Source organism: Nomascus leucogenys, chromosome 7b (assembly GCF_006542625.1).
Source record: "Nomascus leucogenys isolate Asia chromosome 7b, Asia_NLE_v1, whole genome shotgun sequence".
NCBI lineage: Eukaryota > Metazoa > Chordata > Mammalia > Primates > Hylobatidae > Nomascus > Nomascus leucogenys.
Window position 1 is genome coordinate 104,305,188 of NC_044387.1, and position 26,941 is coordinate 104,332,128.

The 26,941-nt window shown below is 47.6% G+C and overlaps 1 protein-coding gene across 1 annotated transcript in view; it reads right to left on the reverse strand.

Annotated features, from left to right (window-relative positions):
* Window positions 1-26,941, reverse strand: part of ENPP6 (ectonucleotide pyrophosphatase/phosphodiesterase 6) — a 169,828-nt gene that overhangs the window by 12,181 nt on the left and 130,706 nt on the right. The window contains exons 4-7 of the mRNA XM_003271470.3: window positions 24,345-24,486; window positions 23,438-23,617; window positions 19,878-20,015; window positions 1,836-1,959 (exon numbers count right to left, since the gene is read on the reverse strand). Of these exons, the coding sequence (XP_003271518.1) occupies window positions 1,836-1,959; window positions 19,878-20,015; window positions 23,438-23,617; window positions 24,345-24,486 (584 nt within the window). The remainder of the gene's footprint in view (window positions 1-1,835; window positions 1,960-19,877; window positions 20,016-23,437; window positions 23,618-24,344; window positions 24,487-26,941) is intronic.

Sequence of the window (26,941 nt, forward strand, 5' to 3'; positions counted from 1 at the left end):
TTTGGGAGGCTGAGACGGGCAGATCACCTGAGGTCAGGAGTTTGAGACCAGCCCGGCCAATATGGTGAAACCCCGTCTCTACTAAAAATACAAAAATTAGCCAGGCGTGGTGGTGGGCTCCAGTAATCCCAGCTACTGAGGTGGCTGAGGCAGGAGAATTGCCTGAACCCAGGAGGCAGAGGTTACAGTGAGCTGAGATGGCACAATTGCACTCCAGCCTGGGTGAGAAGAAACTGTCTCAAAAAAAAAAAAAACAACATATATATATATATATATATATATATATTCCTGAGACTCTCACTTGTATATAGTCCTTCCCAGACCACTGCTTTGCATTCATGATCCTATTTCCCTCATCTGGGAATGGAGGGTGCCATCCTTTTGAATGAAAGCCTTGCTGACTAATGTTCTCCCAAAGAAAGACCATGGCCCTGGAATGGATCCAATGTAATCCAGCAGTTGCCCTCAGTGTGCTCCATTCCTAATTCCTTTAGCTTTGGGGCTCTGCATATCTGACCTGGGGCTCGGCTGACAGGGAGCACCTGATAACTATCATTGGTTAAAGGCAACATGTTCAGGCATCTTCAGAACCCTCTCTTAGGCCAACATCATGAACCCTATTAGTGCTCCACGAATTTGCTGCTACTGCTTCTAATGCTCCCTTGAATACTTGGGAACCTGAAGAGCACGTGGAGAGGGATTTGGACTAATATGTTTCCTAAGCCCAGGCACCCACGGAGGTTGCAGAAACTGACACCTCATAGTTCTTAACAGGCATTTTGTGGAAAGTAGAGTGAACCATGGTAGGCCGAATGAGGGATGCTGACTGACATACGTCTTTGATCTTACTACATTGAAGAGATTCGCAGAGCTTGCAGATGTGATGTCTAACCTATAATTTGAAAGGCAAATGTGGACTTTTGCGGGCTGAAACATTTTGACCAACATCTAGAAAAAGGCATTCAGAATACAGGTATCAGGGTAAGCTGCTTACATTTAGTACAGGAGGAGGGACTGTGCTAAGAAAGAAGGATAGCTCATGAACCAGTCAACTGATGATTGATGGCTGTTGGATGCTTTTTTCTCCCTTTTTAATTTTTGTTTTTGGGAGAAGAGGGTATTCAGGTAGTAGTAAGATCTTCAGAGTGTTTGGCAAACTTTTCCAAAGTATGAATTGACAGGGATCCATCTGTTAAATCAAATAACCAGATAGGCCCTCTCCATCTCTCCTCTCCTCCAGCCCTAGGAATTAATCTGGTGAAGGAAGACACAGCAAATTTGCTCTCATGCAAGGCAACCCTCATCATTCTGGCTCATTCTCAAAGTCAGGCTCAAGGTCATTTCCGCGCCTGCCCTTGAGCACATCCCAGCTTCTGGTTGGGCTCTAAACTAAATGAGCCTCCCTGAGGTGGGTGCTCTAGACGGAAAGGACCATGGAAGAGCCAGACCCCGAGAAGTGATCGCATCAACTGTGAGACTCACAGCTGTCAGCAACCTGGTGTCCGATAAGCTTTCCTGGACATCAGATAGCTATGAAATAACATTTTGATGAATTAGGTAAAAAATGAATCACAAACATGTGGAATACATTTTCTTCACTGCACTCAGGATTTAAAATTTACAAGGCGAAGTATTTGGCTACATTTGCCAAACCCAAGAAGCATTTGAAAGGAGGCCAGCAAAAGATGTTGCATGACCGGCTGGGTTTGCTCAGCTTGGCTCATAAAGAGGGTCTGTAAGGAAATCCCTGCAGCCTCTCTTGGCACCCGTAGCCCCCCTTACAGACACTTCCTTGGGAATAGGGTCTGAGAGCATCTGGTCATTTCCTCGCCTACCAGGTCCGAAGGCCAGGAAGATGCCCCGCATGTCCATGAGCTCGTTGTCGTAGCCGTGCCATCCACGCTGCCAACCTTCCCGCCTGCCGGTGCTATTCATCCAAAACGGAAGCATCTCTCGATTCTGAAACCAAGCAAGGCAGACACATGACACTGCGTGCTGACCGTGGCTCTGAGTGGGCATCTGCTCCAAGCCGCCACTCCACGCGGGGGCGCTTTTTCCTCCTCTGCACTCCGACTGGGCCACCCAACCTCCGCTGGGGCACTTCCTGCTCCAGGCCGCTCAGACCTCGGGCAGCAGCCTATTCAATTGCTAAGCACTCTGGTTAACAAGCTGTTTCCCTATATGGGGCTGAATTGTCTCCCATAATCAGTTTTAGAGCCACTAAATATAGTAAGTTAGTGGCAGAAGGGATGTGAAACTGTATCTGTGGTGTCATAAAAAATGTATTTGGTCTTTGTCCCAGGTTTCTAACCTAGAGCTCCTAAAACCAGGGGTACAATTTCTTGAGTGATAAGAATGTCTTTCGCTTTTCATTCATAAGGAGCTACTTTCTCCCACACCTGAGTTAATGCTACTGAGAGGGGTCCTGGGGCTGGGGGCTAGACAGCTTCAGGGTGGGGGCTGGCCACCAGAGGAACCAGACCAGGGGAGGGAAGAGGAGTTGGAGACTGAGTCCAATCACCTGACCCATGATTTCCTCACTCACGTCTGCGCCATGAAGCCCCACGTGAAGCCCACGAGGCGTGCGGTTCCGGAGCCCCTCGGGAGTGGAAGCTCTGCATGCCTCACCTCCCATGCTTTCTTTCCCACGGGCCTCTCTATGTGGTGCCTCTCTAAGGGCCATCCATTACAATAAAACAGTCATCTTAAATATAGTGTGCTTTCCTGAGTTCAGTGGTTTGTCCTAGTGAGTGATCAAACCTGAAGTAGGGTCATGTGACCCCTCGAATGTAGCCAAATCAAACACAGGTGCTGGCAGCCTGGGGACCTGGAACTTGTGGCTGGCCTCCGAGTGGGGGCTGTCTTGTGGGATGGAGCCCCTTGACCTGTGAGGCCCACTCTAACTCCAGGTATTGTTGTCAGCATTGAACCGAATGGCGGGATATCCAGTTGATGGAGAATCTTAGGGAACCAGTATCTATCTAATCACATTTCCTAGCAAAGCAGCTGGAGCCCAGAGGGGTCTCCTCAGCACATCCCAACGCCCTTTCCCATGCAGCCCACCCTGCCCTTCTTCCTCCTAGCCCTGCCCTTGGGCCTTGGTCCCTCCAAGCCAGCCTCCCTTCCTCCATTAATGCACACATTGGAAGACGGCACCTTTGCTCCCCTTGTCCAGGCTTCGCAGACCTTAATTTCCCTCAACCACTCTTCCTTTGGGATGGGTTCCAGAACCATCACTTCCCATCACCCTTCTTTTCTTTGGAACCCAATTTTCTTAGACTACAGCTGCTCACTTGCTATGAAATAGACGGCTGAGAGAAGGCTTTGCAAGTCCTACAGAGGCTGCAGCCAGCTGAGCACAAGCCTAGCCATGCACCACAGAAGCCACTCATTCTTCTAAGACCTCACCAAGGACGAACGGCCCATCCTTGCTAGGCAGGTTTCAATATTACAAATACTTACTATTTCAAATGCAGGAGGTAGAATAGGCTGGTCGTGATGAATGAGTAGAATCAAGACCGCTAAGCTACCAGCAATTTACAGGTTGGCTCACAAGACTAGTATCATGTGTTTAGTGAGCCAAGCAGTTCGCCATAAGCTGACACCAACGTCCACTTAACCATCACACATCCCAGTGGGGATGACAGCATTTGTCCCATTTTGTAGTTGAAGGGACTAAGGCTCAGAGAGGTTAAGTAAGTAACAGTCAGAGTCACACAGCTAGTGCAAGGCAGGGCTGGGATTGGAACCCAGGTAATCTGTCTCCCTGTGCCTGGGCCCCTTCCACTCCACACTGCCAGAGGTCACTGCAGTGCTCCTACTGGCAGCGGCCAGTGAAGTGTCACCTTGCACTTCACATCCTCACTCACGGAGCGTGGCCAGACACAAAGCACGAACAGGATTTTGGAACTGGGTTGGTGCAGTTAGGTGGGTTAAATTCCAGCTGCTACTTTCTAGCTCTGGGATCTTAGCTGTTTCACTTCTCTGAGCTGCAGTCTCCCTGCTGGTCCTGGCCACCTTGCAGGGTCTGTGGGGGACTGATTGCTAAGTCCCTGACACACAATAGGTGCTCAATAGGTGGCAACGGTCTGGTCCGCAGATGCCCTTGGCCATGGGGCCAGGCGCCCGGGCAGTATGCAGCCGGGCGGTGTGGGTCGTGAGGGCTGAGCCTGCTTGTGCTTATTTAGCTGTCATATCACATTGCACAGCCATCTGCTCTCACCCCATAAATCGCCCCCTCGCATTGCAGCTTTCCAAGTTTCTCTGTTTCCTGAGTTTCCTGCATCCCTCGTCCCTCCTTCTCCAGCTGTGGTTCGTGTTTTTCCATGGGAAGGTTTCTTTCACTTACTGCATCTCTAACTTTCTCTTCTTCTTCCTTATCTGTCCGTGGTGATGAGCACAACACATCCCAATTTAGTCTCGTCAGCTAATTTAATGTGTTGCTTCTCCCTCTCACAGTCTACAAGGCAGTGAGCACTGAAGCACGAAGTAGAACACTTTTGCTATTAACAACCTCACCGATTATGAACCTCATAGTCTGTGTGTGCCCCATGACAAAGAACAGAAGCAAGAGAGATGAAGACTGATGGCCTGATTTAAAACTTACAGCCTAGATTCCACAAATAAACACACACAGCAGTGAAAACCCCAGCCCTGAAAGTGATTTTGGATCTTTCTAGTCATAGGTAAATCCAATCGTTTTTATTAAAATAACAAGTTGCCCCAGAAAAACAATTGCTCTTCCCGATGAAAAAATCATAGCCCCCTGGCAGGTCAGGTGCACAGGTAACTGTGTAGTGTAAGTGATGGACTCAGCCTTCATTTCACAATGCTGCAGCGATGATTTTCTTCCTTTTGCCCTGCCAGTGGCTTTTAGCACCTTTGCTTTGTACCCCACATTATCTTTTCAAGGGCATACAGCTGAGGCCAGGCCCATGAAGAAGGGCCTGCCACACACCTCTCCACCTCCACAGCGGGAATCTCCGTCTGTGGATCTGCAAGCTCCCGGTTGGCCTGCTGACCCCATCCAGCCACTGCGGGGCCCAGGGACTGCCACACAGCGCCACCTAGTGACATCCGGGGAGGCGCCCCAGCCCTCCAGATCTGGCCGAAGGTGAGAAACAAGGGTAGAGGGTGGGCTTGTGTGTGTGTGTTCAGGGGGAGTAGGGCCTCTAAGTGGGATCCCACTGTAGGTGGGCAGCCAACTCCCAGGGTGGGTGGCAGGAAGCACCCGGTTCTCCTGCAACGTGTGCTGGAGGGGTGGCTCCCCACTCCTCAACTGGTGGGGAGGGAATCCACTCCATGCAGGCAGAGAAGGAGTGGGGTGCCCCAGGTGAGAGGAGTCCCAGGCGACGGTGGAACATCCCTGCCAGCATGTGGGAGAAGCCCATGATTTCAGGGCCGGTTTATTCAGTTCTACGGACAGGCACTGAGCTCTGGATTCAGGCCAGGAACTCGGCTAGGCTTCTGGGGTGGAGGGCACAGAGGTGGAGGGCGTCTCCTTCCCTAACAGAGCTCAGCTTTAGTGAGGGAGGAAGGGGCTGCAGCTGCTGGGCATTGACTCCAGAGTAAGTCGGTACCAGGAGTGGGTGCCCGAGCCTGAAGGAGGGAGGGAGGCTCAGGCCCCAGGGAGGCCTTCAGCAGAGGGTACACAGCAGGAGGCTGACGGGAGAGTCAGTCAGTGGAGACGCAGCTGTGTGCATGCGTCCTACATGCATGTAAACACGTGTGTGCATGCGTGTGTGAATGTGTGTGTGCATGAGTGTGTATGTGCCTGTGTATGAGTGTGTGTGAGTGCATGAGTGTAAGCATGTATGTGTGTGCATGTGTATATGTGAGTGTGTTTATGTGTCTGTGTTGCATGTGTGTGTTAATGTTTGTGCTTGTGTGTGTGTGTGTGTGTGTGTGTGTGTGTGTAGCAGTGGGATAGGAAGATGGAGAGGAGCAATCAGGATGAGGAGTCCACACAGGGAGTCCAAATAAAGAGGGTGGGGTCGCTCCAAGGGTTCTGCAGTGACAGAATCCCGGGAACTCCAAGAGCGGGGGAGCCCTCGAAAGAGCTGGGTGGGAAAGGTTGAAAGAAAGCTGCCATCAGAGAGAGACGGCTGGAAGAGCCAGGAGGTGAGAGGAACTGGGTTGTTTTGCTAGCGGGGTTGTGCCAACCAAACAGGGTGACCAACTCTCCTGGTTTGCAGCTGAGAGGGTTTCAGGGATGCAAGACTTTCAGGTTGACAACCAGGACAGTCCCAGGCAAACCAGGACAAGGTGGCCACTGTACAGTCAGCACTATGTTAGGAATTGAGATAACATCTTCACCCAGGGTGATGTGTTCAGCACTTCCCAGTGCCTTCCAGGACGCTCCTCTAGACAGGGGTAGACAGCAATGCCAGGACCCTCCTCTAGACAGGGGTAGACAGCAATGCCAGGACCCTCCTCTAGACAGGGGTAGACAGCAATGCCAGGACGCTCCTCTAGACAGGGGTAGACAGCAATGCCAGGACCCTCCTCTAGACAGGGGTAGACAGCAATGCCAGGACGCTCCTCTAGACAGGGGTAGACAGCAATGCCAGGACCCTCCTCGATGAGCCCCTCAACCAGTTAATCATTTCTAACAGGAAGGAACCAGAAACAAGTCGCCCCACACCAGAATGCGCGGTGAGAAGCGGCTGCGCGGGTGCCTTCAGGCTTGCGCGCTTTCCTGCCGGTGCCTGCATTCTATCTGGGCGCCTGCACTCCATCGCCAGCTCCCCATGCTAATGCCTGTTATATGCTTGCATTGCTTTGGGAAGCCAAAGAATAATTATGAGATAAGAGTTATAATTTCTAGACCAGACCTTTGTCTCAATCATCCTTCGCATTAAAATGAAAAGAAAATGCAACATTCGCGCTTTACCTCCAAATCAGAAACCCAGTAAATACAGTTTGTTCTACACTTGCCAGGGCCCATCCGTTTGCATCCAGCATTGTAGGATTCCTTTGTGTGCTGAGCTGAGCTGTGCTGTCTGGGGAGCACAATCAGAAATGCGAGGCTGCGCTGGGAATGAAGGCGCAGGCAGAGCGAGGGGTGGAAGGACAGGCGGAGGTGGGGAGCATTGAGTGGTCCATGTTCATTATTTGCTGTTTCACATGGGCAAGGTATGGCTTTGGCAAACTCTGGGGGAATTTACTTGTCTTTTCATGATGCATTTTTGGAATACATGAGCATATATATTTCTCACCCATTACTTCCTATTTCTCTCCACCATATATAGGAGAATGGTTGCCCCGGGAGAATAACGGAGGAGGCTGGTGGCCAACAGCTGCCCAACATCCGGCCTCCAGCTGTGTCCTGCATCCCTAAATGTCTCCTCCCCAGGTGGCTGGAGGGTTGAAATCTGTCTTCTCTGGCATCCCTCCCCGAGCAGAGGCGCCGTTGCAGGGCCTTGCCTGGTCCCTCCTGCTCTGCCTGGTGCTGCCCCTCTGGCCTTCTTCCCACAGAGGCCACGGCGTCGCTCCCTGCTGGAAACCAGGGTGCTCACCATCCACACCGGTGCATCCCATGCTGGCTGCTCAAGGACCACCCTGAGCTTGGCCTGGACCTGGCTCCTGGATATTTGCATTCAGCAGGTCAGGAGGAGTTGAGGAATCTCTTCTTAATGTCCCCCAGGTGGTCGGGATGTGCAGTCAGGCATGAGAACCCCTGGAAGCTGCTCACCTGGCATCTGCTGTGGGCCGTGTAAAAGGATGATTGTCCTTTTCTGATCAGGGACTGTGCCTCATGTCCCTTTGTGTGGCGCTGGGCATAGCAACACGGGCCTCCCTCTTACAAAGTTCAAAGGGCTTCAAGGGACTGCAGAGTTAGGCACAGGATCAGTTGCTACAGGGCTGCTTTCCAACAGGCAGGAGCCAGGGTGGCCCTCCAGCTGCTCCAACAAGTGCTTCATTCTCAAAGGCCAGCGCCCATGGGGTGCTGGTTGTTACACATTTTGACTATTGTGTCTCCTTTCAACTACTGAAAGTATAATTCTCATGAGGTGTGGGGTCAGGGACCCATGTTCTTCCCTTTCTCCCTTGAGGCATCACAACAGGTCTCCAGGGAACTGGGGAACACCGTTGAAATCTGGTCAGATTAAAATAAAAGGTGAAACCTATCTAAGGTTAGAGGCCTAATAAAAATCTACATTTTTCTTCTAGGACATGGTTATAACAGAGGCCTCCCACCTCCCTGAGAATACAATACACTTCTGACATCCTCCCCGTCTAAGAAAAGGCACCAATAATGTTCAAGCCATGGGTGCCTTCAGTGAAAACTGGGGAAATGATGACAGTTTGGCTGGCTTGGATGGTTTTGCTGCTAGTGTGAAGGTCGAGATATGGTTTCTATTATAAACCACGCTGTCTCATATTTTGTGGCATTGCTATTTTAAATTGTCCTGCAAAGTGGCTTCCAGCCAGCAGGACTCTTTGGAGCCCGTGGGAGTGGTGGTTATGAGCCTTGGAGACGTGTTTGCCACATGCCGCTCCAAAGAGATGTTCCTCTAACCATTTCCCTTTCTCTGTCTTTCTGAAACAGAATGTAATTGCTTAGGCCTCGGCCCGCTGGCCTGACCCCAGCGAGCCCCTGGCCACACACTGCTTGATCCTCGAAATGGAAAATGCAGGCAGCAAAGTCAGCAGGGATCCGGAGACGCAGACGTTCTCAGAGTGGAGCGAAGCGCTGGAGAAAAGCACTCAGTGGACGGGGTTTCTTTCTTCTTTTCTTTTTTTTTTTTTTTTTTTTTTGAATCACGTTGATTGCAGCGCGCCCAGGCTGAGAAGGGTATGCCTGTGCTCCCACGCAGCTCACACAGATGGTCCTGGTCACCGCCAGAACGCATGCAGCTTCGCGCCCCACATCTGACTTCCTGAAGCACAGGCAGGCCTGGACAATACCACACTAGCTGCCACTGCAGCTCCGAAGCCATGTTTTCCAGATTGTCTTGATTTCCCCAGATATTTTGGGTCCAGGCCTCACAGCCATTCAACCACAGGCTTTAGAATTGAGCCTGGCATTTCATATCCTTTTCCAGTTTTCAAAATAAGTCTTTCCTCTGGAGAAAAATACTGGCCTCCTTTAGAAACTTGGGCCTGAATTTGCTGCATTTCTCTCAAGTCAGGCAGGGGTCCAGACCATGTTCTACAATCTTTCACCAAGCTCTGGGGAAATCTTTCCCCATCCTACCTTCAGCAGCATGGTGGCACACAATGGACATCATCCAGGAGAGGCTGCAGGAATTAGCCCTTCAGGGCTGGGGAGAGCTGCTGTGTCCCGCCCTTGGACTGTAGCTCTGGGTCAACTGAGGTGAGAAGAATTCGTGCTTTCAACACCTCTTCCCTGTTGAAATCTCTTCTGGGGCTACTGATAATTAGCTAAGGGTGAAAGCCTAACTTCGCTTTCTTCTCTGTTTACTTGGTGACTGGTTTACACACCAACCAAGTGAACAATCTGTCAATAAGTAGTCAGGAATCAACTGTCTCAATATTTAATAATTCGTACCACCCACTAACATCTACTGAAACTCTACTGTGTACAAGTTCTATGATGGGAAACAAAGGTCAAGATGCCAAAGACCTGCCCTCAGGGAGCCCCCACTCCAGGAGGGCAGAGTCTAAACCAGACAAACAGATGTAGCATCAGGTCTTACGGAAACTCCAAGCAGGAGAACACTAGCAACTCTTGAGTGCTTCCTGGAAGAGATGGTGTTTGAGTTGGGCTTTGAAGGACAGGGAGGGATTGGCACAGAGAGGGCATTCCAGGGATTCTACTGATTATTAGGCTGATTGAAGTTACTTGGGCGAGCACGGTTACCCCTCCCTGACCACCAAATTCCCAACACTTAAGTCTTGCACTGGAAGAATTGTTTTCACAACCAGAAAAATTTGGGTTCCGGTATATGCAAATCACCCATGTTGGTGATAAGAAAGAAAGAAAGGGGTTGGGGTAAGGAAGAAGAAAAGGAGGTAAATTGGGCTTTGGAGCAACTGTAGAGGTTTTTGCAGTATAACACGAGCAAGAAAATTTAAAAGGATGATGGTAGAACTTCTGTTTCTGCACGTGTGAAGGAGCCAAGATGTAGCTCTAGACCCCACAGAAGCCAGAAGGGTGAGTCTGTAACTGGGAAACACGAGGTTAGACACACATTGAACATTCTGTTGAAGTGTCTGGAACATCTTAGAAGAACTGGACGGGACTGTGTGCTTCATGGCTAGACTTGAATTCAAGTCCTGGGTTTGTTGCTCAGAGATTTGTAACCATAGGCAAGGCACCTAAAATGCTGAGCCGCCATTCACTCAGTAAAATTGGGACCACAGTATCCACAATGCAGAGAGCGTGAATTGAGGAGGTACTTAATTCCAGATAGCCACTATTGTTATGGCTGTTACTGACCACATTTTTTTAAAAAATCCCCATGTTTTTATTATCTGCAAAATATAAAATAACTTGATGTGTATGTCATGGAAACTTTCGGGAGGGCCATAGGGAGCTCTTTCCAAAGTCTACAATGACCCAGGCAAGAAAAATTAAGATCGTTGTTCACAGCAACCAGTAGTACTAATTAAAGGTGTATGAAATCACATTGACAGTCTGTTTACTGGGTCAGTGTAAGGATTTTCATGGAACTGCTCATGACCTCAGTTCTTTAACCCTGTTCTTCCCATGAGCTATGAATTACATTACCCTGAAGATGATGGATCACGATCCTTCCCTGTAAAAATTCCCTGTGATTTCCCATTGAATTTAAGATTAAAAATACCAAGTTTTTTTTTTTTATCTTGAGATGGAATCTCGCTCTGTCACCCAGGCTGGAGTGCAGTGGTGCAATCTTGGTTCACTGAAACTGCCACCTCCCAGGTTCAAGTGATTTTCCGGCCTCAGCCTCCCAAGTAGCTGGGAATATAGGTATGTACCACTACGCCCGGTTAATTTTTGTATTTTTAGTAGAGACGGGGTTTCACCATGTTGGCCAGGCTGGTCTCGAACTCCTGACCTCAGGTGATCCACCTGCCTCGGCCTCCCAAAGTGCTGATATTACAGGCATGAGCCACCATGCCCGGCCACAAAAATACCAAGTCTTAAGATAAAAAATACCAAGTCCTGGCCCAATGGTCCCTTGCTTACCTAAGCAGTCCCATCTTGTTGCCACGTCCCCTCTCCTGGCTCCCCACACTTGGCCACCTGGCCCATTCTTTCCATTCCTCTTGCTCTCAGAGGTCTGTCCTGGCTCAGGTTCTTCAAGCAGCCCGTTCTCTCAGCCTGGAGAGCACCTCCTCTTCCCGCCTGACCACGGAGCACTCCTCCTCTGGGTTTCAGCCTCAAGCTCCCTTCTCAGAGAGGGGCCCCCAGCCCCTCATCTATATCGGGCTCCTGTTGCCCCCACCCCAGTACCCTCTTTCATGGCACTCTCTGTGTCCATGACAGCTCTTACCATGGGGATTTATTTGTGTGGCATGTGTGTTTATTTAGTGTCTAGTGCCTTCACTAGCAGGGAGGGCGGGAGCAGGGCAAGGACTCCCAGTGACTCCCCACTGTGGAATTAGAACTTTTCATTGGCCATCACATGTAGTCGGCCCTCAGCACATATCTGCTGGGTCGCTAGGCGCATGATCGCCGAGGCACACGGCCTTCACGGTCGGGGACGGAAGAGTGTGCCTGAGTCTGCTGCAAGCTGCCCACAGCCCTTCTCCACTTGGCATTTTGCTGTGTTGTGCCTGACTCTCCCATAATTTAGCATCACCGAGCCTGCCTCCTCAGTGTCCTTGGCCCACCATGACATTGTGACAACCCAACCTGCCCCAGGCCCCTGGGGGAGGGAGTGGCAGGGTGACCAGCTGAGAACCCCAGTGGACCCAACCTGGGCAGGGCTCCCGTGCTCGGGGAAGAGTGTGATCTTCATCCCCTGGCGGGAAGATGCAGGGCAAAGGCTTTCCAGGGGACAGGGACCAGGTCTCAGGCAGGACTTCCATGAGGAAGGCCCATTTCCTATCCTTGAAGCAAAGAGCTTGGCTGGTGGGACGGGCTCAGGCTGGACCAGTGGAGGCAGCCTGTGTTTTCCTCTTTCTGTTTTATCCTATGGGAATAAGAATACTTTCAGATTTCTCTTCTTTCAGGACAGGAGGCTGGAGAAAGGACTGAAAGCAGTTGGAAATCCAGCTGGTTTATTAAAGAGTGCAGTGGCAGAGGCAAACTGGGGGCCCTTGCTTTGCTATGGCAGGGTCAGCAGTCCCGCTGGATGACTGTGTGTAATCCCAGCACTTGGGGAGGCTGAGGCAGGCGGATCACAAGGTCAGGAGATTGAGACCAGCCTGGCCAATACGGTGAAACCCTGTCTCTACTAAAAATAGAAAAATTAGTCAGGGCCAGGCACGGTGGCTCACGCCTGTAATCCCAGCACTTTGGGAGGCCGAGGCGGGCAGATCACAAGGTCAGGAGATTGAGACCATCCTGGCTAACACAGTGAAACCCCGTCTCTACTAAAAATACAAAAAATTAGCCGGGCGTGGTGGCGGGCGCCTGTTGTCCCAGCTACTCAGGAGGCTGAGGCAGGAGAATGGCGTGAACCCGGGAGGCGGAGCTTGCAATGAGCAGAGATCGTGCCACTGCACTCCAGCCTGGGCGACAGAGTGAGACTCATTCTCAAAAAAAAAAAAAAAAAAAATAGTCAGGCGTGGTGGCAGGCACCTGTAGTCCCAGCTACACGGGAGGCTGAGGCAGGAGAATCGCTTGAAACTGGAAGGTGGAGGTTGCAGTGAGCAGAGATCCCGCCATTACACTCTAGCCTGGGCGACAGAGCAAGATTCCATCTCAAAATAAATAAATAAATAAATAAATAAATAAATAAATAAAATCTGTTTCTGTCTTTATCTTTTTCAGTGACACCTCTCTAAGAAATCCTAAGAAAAAGATGAACTCAATTAAGTCTTCCTGTTAGTGCAGCCACCTTAGGGTCTGCAAGACTTAAACTGATGGTAGAAAGTTGGTGTGTTTTGGGGAAGGGCATTTTGACCAAGGAAACCAAATCTTCCATGTTTCTGGGATGGCGGCTATAGGCAGAAAGGAATGGGGGACAGCATCACCATATCCTGACTCAGCTGTTTTCCTAATCATGGCTAAACCAGAAACCAGTCTCATCTGCCAGCCAAACTCAGACCCAGAGAGACTGCTTTTGGGTCGAGAGTCTTGCCATGCCACAGACGTGAAGTGTAAGCCAGCCCTGAAACATCATCGCATGCACTGTGGATGGGTATGTAGGTTTTAGGGCAAAACATAATGTTCTTTTACCATTTGGGGAGAAGTTTAGCGAATAGGAAAGTGAGAGATTAATAGCCTTGGCACAGAGCAGAAACAAGGATATAGAATGGGGTTTTTAATTCTCTGTTGTCAAGAAAGGATAACAAACAATCGAATGATGTCAAAGGAAGAAGTTTAAGCCAATAAAGAAAGAATGGGCACTTGTTTTGCGGATTTCTCAGAAAACAAATAAATAAAGCCCCAGTGTTATATTAAAGTAGAATCAGAAATTATAGCTTTTACATATGGTGTCTTAATAATAAAAATTTGTAAATTCCAGGATAGAAGTAAAATGATTAAGATATTTAGTCTAGGAAACTGCAAAGCGTCATTAAAAGATATTCAGCAAAGTCTCAGGATACAAAATCAATGTACAAAAATCATAAGCATTCTTGTACACCAATCACAGACAAACAGAGAGCCAAATCATGAGTGAACTCCCATTCACAATTGCTTCAAAGAGAATAAAATACCTAGGAATCCAACTTACAAGGGATGTGAAGGACCTCTTCAAGGAGAACTACAAACCACTGCTCAATGAAATAAAAGAGGATACAAACAAATGGAAGAACATTCCATGCTCATGGGTTGGAAGAATCAATATCGTGAAAATGGCCATACTGCCCAAGGTAATTTATAGATTCAATGCCATCCCCATCAAGCTACCAATGACCTTCTTCACAGAATTGGAAAAAACTACTTTAAAGTTCGTATGGAACCAAAAAAGAGCCCGCATCGCCAAGTCAATCCTAAGCCAAAAGAACAAAGCTGGAGGCATCACGCTACCTGACTTCAAACTATACTACAAGGCTACAGTAACCAAAACAGCATGGTACTGGTACCACAACAGAGACATAGATCAATGGAACAGAACAGAGCCCTTAGAAATGATGCTGCATATCTACAACTATCAGATCTTTGACAAACCTGACAAAAACAAGAAATGGGGAAAGGATTCCCTATTTAATAAATGGTGCTGGGAAAACTGGCTAGCCATATGTAGAAAGCTGAAACGGGATCCCTTCCTTACACCTTATACAAAAATTAATTCAAGATGGATTAAAGACTTACATGTTAGACCTAAAACCATTAAAATCCTACAAGAAAACCTAGGCAATACCATTCAGGACATAGGCATGGGCAAGGACTTCATGTCTAAAACACCAAAAGCAATGGCAACAAAAGCCAAAATTGACAAATGGGATCTCTTTAAACTAAAGAGCTTCTGCACAGCAAAAGAAACTACCATCAGAGTGAACAGGCAACCTACAGAATGGGAGAAAATTTTTGCAACCTACTCATCTGACAAAGGGCTACTATCCAGAATCTACAATGAACTCAAACAAATTTACAAGAAAAAAACAAACAACCCCATCAAAAAGTGGGCAAAGGACATGAACAGACACTTCTCAAAAGAAGACATTTATGCAGCCAAAAAACACATGAAGAAATGCTCATCATCACTGGCCATCAGAGAAATGCAAATCAAAACCACAGTGAGATACCATCTCACACCAGTTAGAATGGCCATCATTAAAAAATCAGGAAACAACAGGTGCTGGAGAGGATGTGGAGAAATAGGAACACTTTTACACTGTTGGTGGGACTGTAAACTAATTCAACCATTGTGGAAGTCAGTGTGGCAATTCCTCAGGGATCTAGAACTAGAAATACCATTTGACCCAGCCATCCCATTACTGGTTATATACCCAAAGGACTATAAATCATGCTGCTATAAAGACACATGCACATGTATGTTTATTGCGGCACTATTCACAATAGCAAATAGTTGGAACCAACCCAAATGTCCAACAACGATAGACTGGATTAAGAAAATGTGGCACATATACACCATGGAATACTATGCAGCCATAAAAAATGATGAGTTCATGTCCTTTGTAGGGACATGGATGAAACTGGAAAACATCATTCTCAGTAAACTATCGCAAGGACAAAAAACCAAACACCGCATGTTCTCACTCATAGGTGGGAATTGAACAATGAGAACTCATGGACACAGGAAGGGGAACATCACACTCTGGGGACTGTTGTGGGGTTGGGGGAGGAGGGAGGGACAGCATTAGGAGATATACCTAATGCTAAATGACGAGTTAATGGGTGCAGGAAATCAACATGGCACATGGATACATATGTAACAAACCTGCACATTGTGCACATGTACCCTAAAACCTAAAGTATAATAAAAACAAAAACAAAAATATAATAGCAAACTATAGAGCAAAAACTCCTAGAAATATAAGGAGAATTTTATAAAATTAAAAAAAAAAGAAAATTACTGAGAGTTTCTTTATGGATGAATATATAGTTTTTATATTGTTCCATACAACACTGGAAAGAGTATATTTTAGGTAATTTGTATATGAGGGTTCTATATTATGTCTGTACATAAGGCTGCTTAATTCTATAGTTCAAATCTTATATACACTACTGCATTTTTGTTCACTTTGGTGCTAATACAATGATGGCTTTTCTTCGTTTAGTTTTGCCAAATTATTATTATTATATCCATGCTTGCTTTATTTTGTATTTTGTACTGAAATTTCTAATATTAAATGTCCTGGAAATTCTAATTCTGCTCTGTAAATTTTGATGTCATGTTTCCAAAATATTAAATTTTGAGAAATTTAAAAAAAAAATAAAAAAATAGAAGAGCAATTATGTAAAAAAAAAAAAAAAAAAAAGATATCTCAGTGTCTCTCAGGACTCAGGGAGGATTATGATTTTCCAGAGAGACATTTGTGTTCATGGATATAGATGCCGTAAATTATGTTAATGGAACTGATTGCCCTCCTTGGATTGGCTTCTTGGAAGCTCAGAACCACATGTGTGTTCCATTTTGTTTGGCTGTATGTTATTTTCAGAACTAACAATAACAGTGGGGCACGGTAGCTCACGCCTGTCATCCCGGCACTTTGGGAGGCCAAGGCGGGCGGATCACTTGAGGTCAGGAGTTCAAGACCATCCTGGCCAACATGGTGAAACCCCGTCTCCACTAAAAATACAAAAATTAGCTGGGCAGGCTGGTGGGCACCTGTAATCTCAGCTACTTGGGAGGCTGAGGCAGGAGGATCTCTTGAACCTGGGAGGCAGAGGTTGCAGTGAGCTGAGATGGCGCCACCGCACCCCAGACTGGGTGACAGAATGAGACTCCATCTCAAAAAAAAAAAAAAAAAAAAGCCAACAAAAATAAAACAAACAAAAAGAACTAACAATATCCACAATGCAGAGTCATCAGGAGAATCAGAAACAGGAACTGGGATGCACTTAATTCAAGATAGCCATTATTATTGCAGCAGTTGTTGTCATTGACTACAATTTAAACAGAAATTTTTCTTGATGTATTTATTATCTGCAAGGTGTAAAATAACTTTCTATGCATGTCATTGAAGCTTTGGGGGAGGGGTCATTCTAGAGTTGCTAAGGATCCGGGCGTGATACATGAGGATGAGTTTCGCAGCCTTTATCATTAGTAATTAAAGGTGTGTGAGCCACCATGGATAGTCTGTTAGTGGGCAACCCTCATCTTTCAGAGCTAATCTTATTTTTTCACACCCTATTTATCTTATTTCTGATGTTCTTTTTTTTCTTTTTAAGATTTCTACTTCACTTATCTTTGAAATTACCTCAAATCTTCCTTTGGAAGTGATTGTATGTTTTAAAATGCTGCTCTAATCATCGTCAATAGCTAGGCATTCTTCCTTTCTGTTCTGTGGCTTCTCCCTAAGACATACAATACAGTACTGGTTAGCCCTTGCTAACTGACGGTCTCACTTCTATTACTCAGACAAACGTGTGTGTGTGTATTTGTCAATGCACACAAAAGTAATATATAATAGAACGTAACATGGTCAATGCTAATTTGTCGGTTTCCTACAGGGGAGCAGGTACTTGGACCCACAGCAGAGTGTGGGGCAGGAGGATGCGGGGGAGATGGAAGCAGAGCCAGGGGAAGGAGGATGTGTCCTCAGACGTGTCACTGGGCATCCTGAGTGGGCCAGCACCAGTCAGAATGGTGCAGAGGCTGCCGTTTGTCCTTGCTCTCCCCTCACCCCTTCTTTCTGTTCTTTGTTTCGGGGCCCCAGTCTGCCTGACTCTTGGCCTCTGTTTCACTTTTGTCCTGTGATTGGGACCCCCTGGTCTGCACTTCAGCACAACTTCAGATCTCAGAACCAAAACTGACCCAAGGCAGGAATTTTCTAGCCCCACTAGTCAGCTGATTGATGAGACCGAAGGGAAGCCGCTGGTGGGTTCTGGGCAGAAGCAGATTTACAGCTTATGCACCAAGGCTCCTCATGTGTGTGAACTTCTTCCAAATCCCTGTACCTAATTTTGTATTCATAATTGCACATGTTTTCTTCTTAAAGAGAGATCCCCTTCACCATAATCTTCAGGGTCCTACAAAACCTGAGTCTGGCCCTGGCTCTGGTATGTATATTTTGCTCCCTGATAAAAGTAGAAGACATGCAAACAGAACCCATACCCTTTCTTTCCTGCTTTGGAATGTCCTGACAGGATATGATGTGATGTGTGGAGCTGCAGCAGCCACCTTGTGACCTTGAAGAAAGCCAAGAGCATTGCAGAAGAGCTGGCTTGGGGTGTGATATAATTGAGTTGCTGGATTCAGCAATCCTGGAATTGCCTGCCTTCAGGCTTCTAGTTATGTGGGATAGTAAATCCTTTTTGTTTAAGCCACATTTATCAAATAGGCTGTGATTTATGACCAAGAGCATCTTAGCAGATGCCTCGAGGTCTCCCAGCACTGTGTTCCGTCACTCACTGGAGGGCCCTGCATCTTCATGCCGGACATGTGGCTGCTGAGATACCATGTTTACTTTCACTGAGAGGACTCAGGGCTGAAGCTGCTTCCCCAGCACCTGTCACACCCTACTGCAGGGGACCAAGACCTTTCTCGCTGGAATTGAGATGGCACCTCATTAGTCATCCAGCATCTCTGTAGTGACCTCTGGCCCTGCACTCCCCTACCTAAGCCTGTTTCCCACCAAGATGCCCCGATCACTTCTGCCCTCTCACACTCTCCCTCCCCACCACCCAGCCTCTCAGCACAGGCGACTTCAGCTAAAGACGACAGAGTAATGACGGATGCAAATAGCCAGCTAAGAAATGACTGACGGCTGTGGATTAACCTTCAGGGCATATTTGCTTTTAAAAATTCAAAGCAATTCTGCCAGAATTTTATAAACTGAAAAAAGTTCACACAGTAAGCCCTTTGGTGTGGTCTGGAAGGCTGGCGTTATGGAATACAGTGAGATAGGTGACTTGCTTGACCACATGTGCACTCCGTGTGAGGTCCTGAGCAAACCACTCTAAGTGATGATTCGGTGATTCCCACCTAACCTCACTCCAGGTGACCTCACACGCTGTGATGAAGTGATGAGAAGCATTTTGGATTGTAGGGGAGCGGGTGTTAGGGAACAGAGGAACCCTGACCTTGTAAACCACGTGGCAGAGAAGCCACAGCTGCCTGGGGAGGACCTCGCTGGCCTCTGCTCTGTGCAACTCACACTCCTAACTGGATCTGCTCTCTTCTCGGTTCCTCGGTGCCAGGTGCTTCTCTCTGTCTGAGAGCACCCAGAAGCCACGTGGTCTTCCTGCATAACTGATGTTCATGTCATACAACCCCCATTTTCCCATGCCCATGTCCCGGACTCCCACTCACCAGGGGGTCCCAATCACAGTCAGCCCTTCCTGCCGATCATCACCTGCCTTCATGCCCCGGGGTGACTACTGACAGTCTTAGGTCTTACACTTGGTTGGCCTCAATCAGCTACTCTCATGTACCCTGGAGCCTGTTCTATTAGGTTGGTGCAAAAGTAATTGTGATTTTTGCCATACCGCAATTACTTTTGAACCAAGCTAAAGATTGCAACCCACCTTCAAATTCCTAAAATAACCCATGCTGTCCACAGGAATGAACTGTAAACATGACATGACCGCAGACTCCCCTAAAGGGCAGGGCCTCCCCACCGTGGCCCGATACCCCAAGCTGATGCCAGAACTGAATGAGCTTAGAGTCCAGGCCAACCAGGAGGAGGCTGTGGAGGTCATCCAGGCATGAGGCAATTAAGGTTTGGACCGAAAATGCATGATATTCTCCTCTGAAAGATCGAATTGGCAAACTGGGGACTCACAGTCTCGTTTGCCAAACATTTCTCTTGAAGGTGAAAGTTAAGCTGAGCCTTTCCCTGCTTTTGACTGCCCTTGAGCAATTGCTTTGGTTCACAGTAATTGTTCCACTTTCAAGCGAACAGGTTACATTGTAAGCTGGGTAATCGAGTTAAGGCCCATTTGTTAAAACACAGCGAGTCTGGAGCCACGAAGTCTAAACCATGACTCTGGGTTCACGTCTACAGTTGTGTCTACAGAGCTACCCGATCAAGACTTTTGATTCTCTAAAGAAAGGCATAACGCAACGAACGACGCCTACGTGAAAAAGTCTTTTATGTATAAAACCTCGAGTAACTATTATTTAAATTGGGACTGTTTTATAGAGTTTGCATAGAGAATAAATTGGCACATATTTCATAATTACCTCAGTTATGAACCAGCCTTCATCCGCCACTAAAGTCAAAGGAGAGACAAACTTCCCTTCCTTGTAATAGAACCTGCTTGGGATGGCTTCTTTCTCATAGACAGTCATGTGTTCCACTGTGCTCAGTTGGTTATATATCTGCAAAGAAAATCAAGAGTGATCAGTTTGACACTCTCTTAAATATGTGTGAATATTTACTGGAGCTAGGGGAGAGGAGAACTTACATATAAGAACAAAGAAAGAAATTGCCAAATACTTGATAGATTTGAATATGTAAAAACAAAAAACTCTGTCTGTCTCAAAAAGCAAGGTGGCTTTATCCAGGAAGGCTGAAGATCCTCACACTCTCTCACCTAAGAAGTTGACTCTGAGGAATAGAGTGAAATCCCTCAAGCCTGTGCACCTGTAGACATGTGGAGGAATGAACCCTGCAAAATGGAACAGCCCAAATGCCCAGCAATAGTGGGAGAGAGAAAGAATTCCATGGTGTGGTTCTGCAATGGAATACTCTACAGCACTGAAGATGAATGAATTATAGCTACAAACACTCCTGGAAGACTCTCAGGGATCTCAGCTTTAGGGTGGGGGAAAGCAATTTGCGGAAGAATACAGGCAAAATTATTCCAATTCTATATTTCTTATTATAGTTTGAGCAACTACAAAACTAAACAGCATATATGGTAAAACTGTAAACAGAAGTTTTAATAATTTAAGACAGTGGTTTCCTCTGAGGGGGCAAAAAGGGGGATTGGGTCTGAGAACGACATACAGGTGTCCCAGGTAATGGTAATGTCCTATTTCTCAAGTGTTCTGAGTATAAAGGGTCTGCTGTAACATTACCCTTCACACCTTATTCATTTTATAATAATGTCAAAACGCCCATGCTCTAATATTATTTATGTCAAAACTCCCATGCTGATATTAAAAGGAAAGTAAGAAATTGGTCTACTCAATGTTAAATATTGCAAAGATCCAAAAAGAAGATTTGTTCTTCAACTTGACCTAGAACCCATCCTACCTGCACATGAATCTTTAAAGCACTAATAATTGTTTGCCATTAATTACATTGCTAATTTCAAGATGAAGATGCAAACTTTGTACATACTTTGTACATCTGTCTGCTTCAGCCTCCCAAAGTGCTAGGATTATAGGCTTCAGCCACAGTGTGGCCCTGTACATATTTCTCTTTTTCTTTCTTTCTTTCTTTCTTTCTTTCTTTCTTTCTTTCTTTCTCTCCCTCTCTCTCTCTCTCTCTCTCTCTCTTTGATGGAGTTTTGCTCTTGTCACCCAGGCTGGAGTGCAATGGCAAGATCTTGGCTCACTGCAACCTCCGCCTCCTGGGTTCAAGCAATTCTCTTGCCTCTGCCTCCCAAGTAGCTGGAACTACAGGCACCCACTCCCACACCCAGCTAATTTTTGTATTTTTAGTGGAGACGGGTTTTCGCCATGCTGACCAGGCTGGTCTTGAACCCCTGGCCTCAGTTGATCCACTCAGCCCCACAAAGTGCTGGGATTACTGGCGTCAGCCACCGTGCCTGGCCCTGTACATATTTCTAATAGTAGCAGCCACTTAAATATCTATGGCTAAAATTAAAATCGACTGACTGATGTTGACTTGGACTTTAGCCAAATCAGGCATATATTCCTGGGCATAATTGAATGTAAGATTGAGTTTATCAACTCAACTCTGTAAAATAATTTAGTGGATGGTTTCTGACGGCTCCGTGAGTTATGATTTTCTACTTAAGGAAATCCGGAGTTCTTAAGGAAAGGAGGGTGCATCTGCAGAAGGATTGGGCTAAAGAGGTGAGACCCTGGCCTCCACCAGTGCTTCATCCTTACTAATGACTGTTCAGAGCCAATTGTATCGCTGCAGTGAGGATGCAGAGAGAAAGCAGGCTGGCCAGGACCTACTCCTGGCACCCTGTGGTTGGCAACCTCCAGGGGCAGCAAGTCACCTGCCCCCAGGAAGACAGTTGCTTCCTGCCCCGATCAGTTTCATCTGGGAGTGGGACGAGCCACAAAGCCCATATTGGGAAGTGACTAGGAACTCGGGGGACAAGCAGCCAGCAGAAGGTGCCACTTGCTCCTCCTCCCTTCTCAGGGTAGGTCACCAGCTACTGCCAGGCAGAATATTTGTTTTGAGAGCAGGGTAAGCAGAGGTCTAGTCATCCCTGGTGCAGGGCAGTGACTGTGGGGAGCAGAGCTTTGTCCCCCATCTTGGCACTGTGGGAACTCAATCACACCCTCTGGTGGGGATCATCGTGGTCACCGACACATACACTGTCCTTGCAGTGGGCTCAGCGTGCTTCCACATCCCTCACAGCAGCCAGGAGGCAGCTATGACAACACCACCATGCTCACTTACAGGGAGGCAGAGGGGCCAGGGTGGGGAGCTTGTCTGGCTTCCAGCTGAACACAGAGCTGGGAATGGGGGCTCCGGACCTAAGAAGCTGGGCACTGCATACAGCCTCAGCTCCCTTCATTCTTTACCCTCTTGCTCCCCAGCAGAAACGGATCAGCCTGGCAGCAGCCTCCTTCCTGAGAAAGGGCAGCCTAGGGATGCTGCTGATGCTCCCCAGATGTGCCTGAGAAGTGCTGCGTTTGGGCCAGTAATAAAACAGCCCTAGGCTGGGCACGGTGGCTCACGCCTGTAATCCCAGTACTTTGGGAGGCCGAGGCAGGTGGATCACGAGGTCAGGAGATGGAGACCATCCTGGCTAACATGGTGAAACCCCGTCTCTACAAAAAAAAAAAAATACAAAAAAATTAGCCGGGCATGGTGGCTGGTGCCCGTAGTCCCAGCTACCCGGGAGGCTGAGGCAGGAGAATGGTGTGAACCCAGGAGGTGGAGCTTGCAGTGAGCCGAGACTGCGCCACTGCACTCCAGCCTGGGCGACAGAGCGAGACTTCGTCTCAAAAACAAACAAACAAACAAACAAACAAACAGCCCTGGTGAGGGCCTGTACGGTGCTTCCGTGATCTCATTTAATTCTCATGACATTAATGGAGTAGGTATGCTCATGCCCATTTCAGAGAAGAAAAAACAGAGACTTGATAGAGCTCCCTCAGGGAGTGAGAGGCAAACCAGGGTCATCTGTCTCCAGCATCCAAGCTCCTGACACTGCTCTGTATGTCAGTATCAAAACTACAAGGAAAGGTCGGGTGTGGTGGCTCATGCCTGTAATCCCAGCACTTTGGGAGGCAGAGGCAGGTGGATCCCCTGAGGTCAGGAGTTCGAGACCAGCCTGACCAACATGGAGAAACCCTGTCTCTACTAAAAATACAAAATTAGCCGGGTGTGGTGGTGCATGCCTGTAGTCCCAGCTGCTCGGGAGGCTGAAGCAGGAGAATCACTTGAACCTGGGAGGCAGAGGTTGCCGTGAGCCGAGATCATGCCATTGCACTCCAGCCTGGGCAACAAGAATGAAACTCCACCTCAAAAAAAGAAACAAACAACAACAACAAACAAACAAAAAAACTACAAGGAAAGGACACAGTGCAAATGGCAACACACGGAGGCCCACATGGCCCCCTCCACCCCCATGGGGCTGTCTTGCCTCAGAGTACTTCCCAGGGGCTGGCCAAAGGCTCACAACAGGCCCGCGGTCCTTCACTTGCTGCAGGTCATTCAGGCTGATGTACTTATTCAGCTCAATCACTTTGTCCATCCAGAAAATGTCGGTCATCCCGTGATCCGAGAAAATGATGACGTTCAGGCGGTCCTGCAGGCCCCGCTCCTGTGGGGTGGGAAAAGACAGTCATTATGGCACCAACAGAGAGGCTCGTGCTCTCAGAAAACCTTGTCAACTACAAATGATAGGAGAAAGGCTATCTCCTCGGTTCTGTGTTTAATCATCTACTATTTTGCCCTGGGGAGACCCAGTTCAAAACCACAACAGAAGCCCTTTGCCGAGGGGACTGTGAGGCTCAGTCCCGTTCAATTCGTGCTGACACCTTACACAGCACTTTCAGCTTTTTAAGGTCGACCCTCTGCATCTTCTTTGGCTCTCCTTTCAACAAACTTGTGTGCTGGTTTGAGAACTATCACGTGCCCATGTTACAGATGTACAGGATAAAGCACAGGAAGGGAAAGCAAAGGTAAAAACAAAACCAAACACTTGTAGTCATTCAGCAAAAGCATGAGGTAGAATCAGGACTGGAACCCTGTCTACATGTCAAGCTGCTACCAAACTTATTAGGATTCCACAGAGCTGGGTATCTCTCCAGCTGAGCCAGGCAAGAAGGCACACCCAGGTCAGTCTCTCTCACTGGCCCGGCTGTGGAACAAAGGATCACTTGGTATCGCAGGAGGCATCGTGTGAAGCCAAGGGACTCATCGAAGCCTGTGCAGGCCCAGTCGGCCTTTAGCAGTAAGAGGGAAGATGTTGACAGGAGTGACTGTGGAGGAGACAAACAGAGGGTGACAGAGAGAAGGCCAGGCCACGTGTCTTTGCTTCAGGTCACCTGGATCCACTTGGTCATGTACTTCAGGACAGTGTCGACAGCCTTGAGGGCATCTTTCCTCTGCGGGGATGCAGGCCCGTAGTGGTGGCCTTCCACATCGATGCGCTCATGGTAGATGGCTGCCAGGTCGGCCCTGCCACTCCTGGAGGGACAGAGGAGAGAGGCATAGGTGAGGGAGGCCCCCGCCAGCTTGCTGCCTTATCACCCACGTAGCACTCTGTGAAGGTGTCCGCACCCCCCGAAACCTTGTCCCTGGGCCAGGCAAAGCCAATACCCTAAAATAAATGAGGTCAAATCTCCAAGGGAGAAACACACACTGAACCAAGAATCGCTGGTCCCGAGCAATTCTTTGCAGTCTTTGAACACAGAATTCACAATCTTTGAACATACTGAAGCTTCCGTACAGTCTGTCCTTTGGATAAGCTTCAGCATTTCGTTGCTTTAGGTACGTGCACATTTAGCATTTCAGATGTGCCTGTTCACACAGTACGGCATCTGTTTAGGTGTCCACACTTCCAGGGCGGGCTTACATGTAGGGAAAAATCCGATTAAACTCAGTGGTGACTTACTATAGTGAGGAGTTTTCAAGAATAAAGTTTACCATTGCATTCAAGTTTAATGAGTGAACTAATTCTAGGTCTCTTCGTGTTAGATACCTCACCTTAGTGCAGCACTCACTGTTCTGGTTTCCTCAAGGCTATTACTCTATTCACAAACCTCCACATCAGCCATTATGTATGACAATTTACCTGATGGCTTTTGGTCAGGACGCTGTCAACCCCAGATGCTGGGAATCCTGGATTTGGGATGCTTGTGATTCAGGGATTATACACGTGTCTTTTGTGAAAGGATTATACGTTGACATTTCATTGACTCATTAGGACCCTATATCTTCAAGGGCTGAGACCTCTTGCCTGTCTGGAGTTTAGCTGACACATGCTTGCTTGCCAGCTGTTTTCCACAGGGATCTGGTTTCCATCCCAGGTCAGCTCATTTGCAATGAATTGTTTGGGTGAGGAGTAGTCATGCCTGCCCATCTACTACTGGCCATTGACAGCTCTAAGGTCCAGGAACCATTCCAGAAGGACATGTGGCCCCCAGCACAGTTACCTGAGAGCTGCAAGGGGTTCCTAGCCCTGGGGTTTCAGGGACACCTGAGTCTCCCATCACCTTAGGATTCTGTCCCGATTTCTTTGCCATGTAAAAAGTTCTTAATGTTCTTTCCATTTTTCTTACTAAAGTGGGTGACTGTTAAGAAAAATGATCCAAAACTTAGAAATAAAGCCTACAGTATGATTGCCTGTCTTCTCAGTGCCGTGGTGAGCACTGTCTAATAAGCTTGCTTGAGTCACCAGACTGAACTACTGATTGGAGTTCAGACTCTAGAAACCTAACTGTTAACTTGTAGGAAACTGATAAGATGAAAATTATTTTTGTCTGATGGAGAAAGCAGCTCTAACATTATGGTTTGATTAACCTCTATATTATTAAGCATATCTGCATCAAACAATAATTATCCCTCATCATTCTCCATCCGTCTGTTTCTTTTGTGTGTGTGTGTGTGTGTGTGTCTCATTTTCTCCTTATAAGCAACTTTGTCATGCTCCTGGTTCCCCTCAGCAAGAAACTACATTGAACCTTGGCATATTCCTCATACCCAGATGTACTGAGCATGTGACAAGTCTTAATTTTGAAAAATCTCTTTTGACAGGGTCACTGGAACTAGACAAATCTGGGATCAAACTCTGGCTTCTCTTCTAACCAACCTCGAAGCCTCAGATGAATGGCAAGATTATCTCCAAGCCTCCATTTCCCCATCTGAAAAACCTACTTGATATGGTTTGGCTGTGTCCCCACCCAAATCTCATCTTGAATTGTAGCTCCCATAGTCCCCATGTGTCATGGGAGGGATCTGGTGGGAGGTGATTGGAACATGGGGGCTATTCTCATGATATTGCTATTCTCATGATTGTGAGTGAGTTCTCATGAGATCTGATGGTTTTATAAAGGGCTTTCCCCCCTTTTGCTTGGCATTTCTCCTTGTTGCTGCCATGTGAAGAAGGACGTGTCTGCTTTCCCTTCTGCCTGCCATGATTGTAAGTTTCCTGAGGCCTCCCCAGCCCTGTAGAACTGCAAGTCAATTAAATCTCTTCCCTTTACAAATTACCCAGTCTTAGGTATGTCTTTATTAGCAGCACGAGAACGAACTGATACACTACTCAAAGGGTAACATGGTGTATTAAACAAGCTGATGTGTATAAAGCACTTGGCACATAGTAAAAGGGAGGGGAGGGGAAGAAATGCCTCCCATTTCTCTCTTCCTTCCAGGTGGCCCTAGATCGCTTTTCCTGAGTATGTGGCTGAGCAGGGAGGAGGAGCCAGTCTCCTAGCCCCAGCCTGATTCCTGCTCCTTCTTCCCTGTACTCCACAGGGAGGAGGGACCAGGCCAGGACAGGGGAACTGGCTTCCTGGTGGCCCATGGAAAGAGTTGTGTCATCCATTCCTTCATTAGTCCAGGCACCACTGAGGCTCTGGGATCCTGAAGGCAGTCCTTTAGAGCTGTCTTCAGTAGCCTGGAGCTTGACAAAGGACTATAT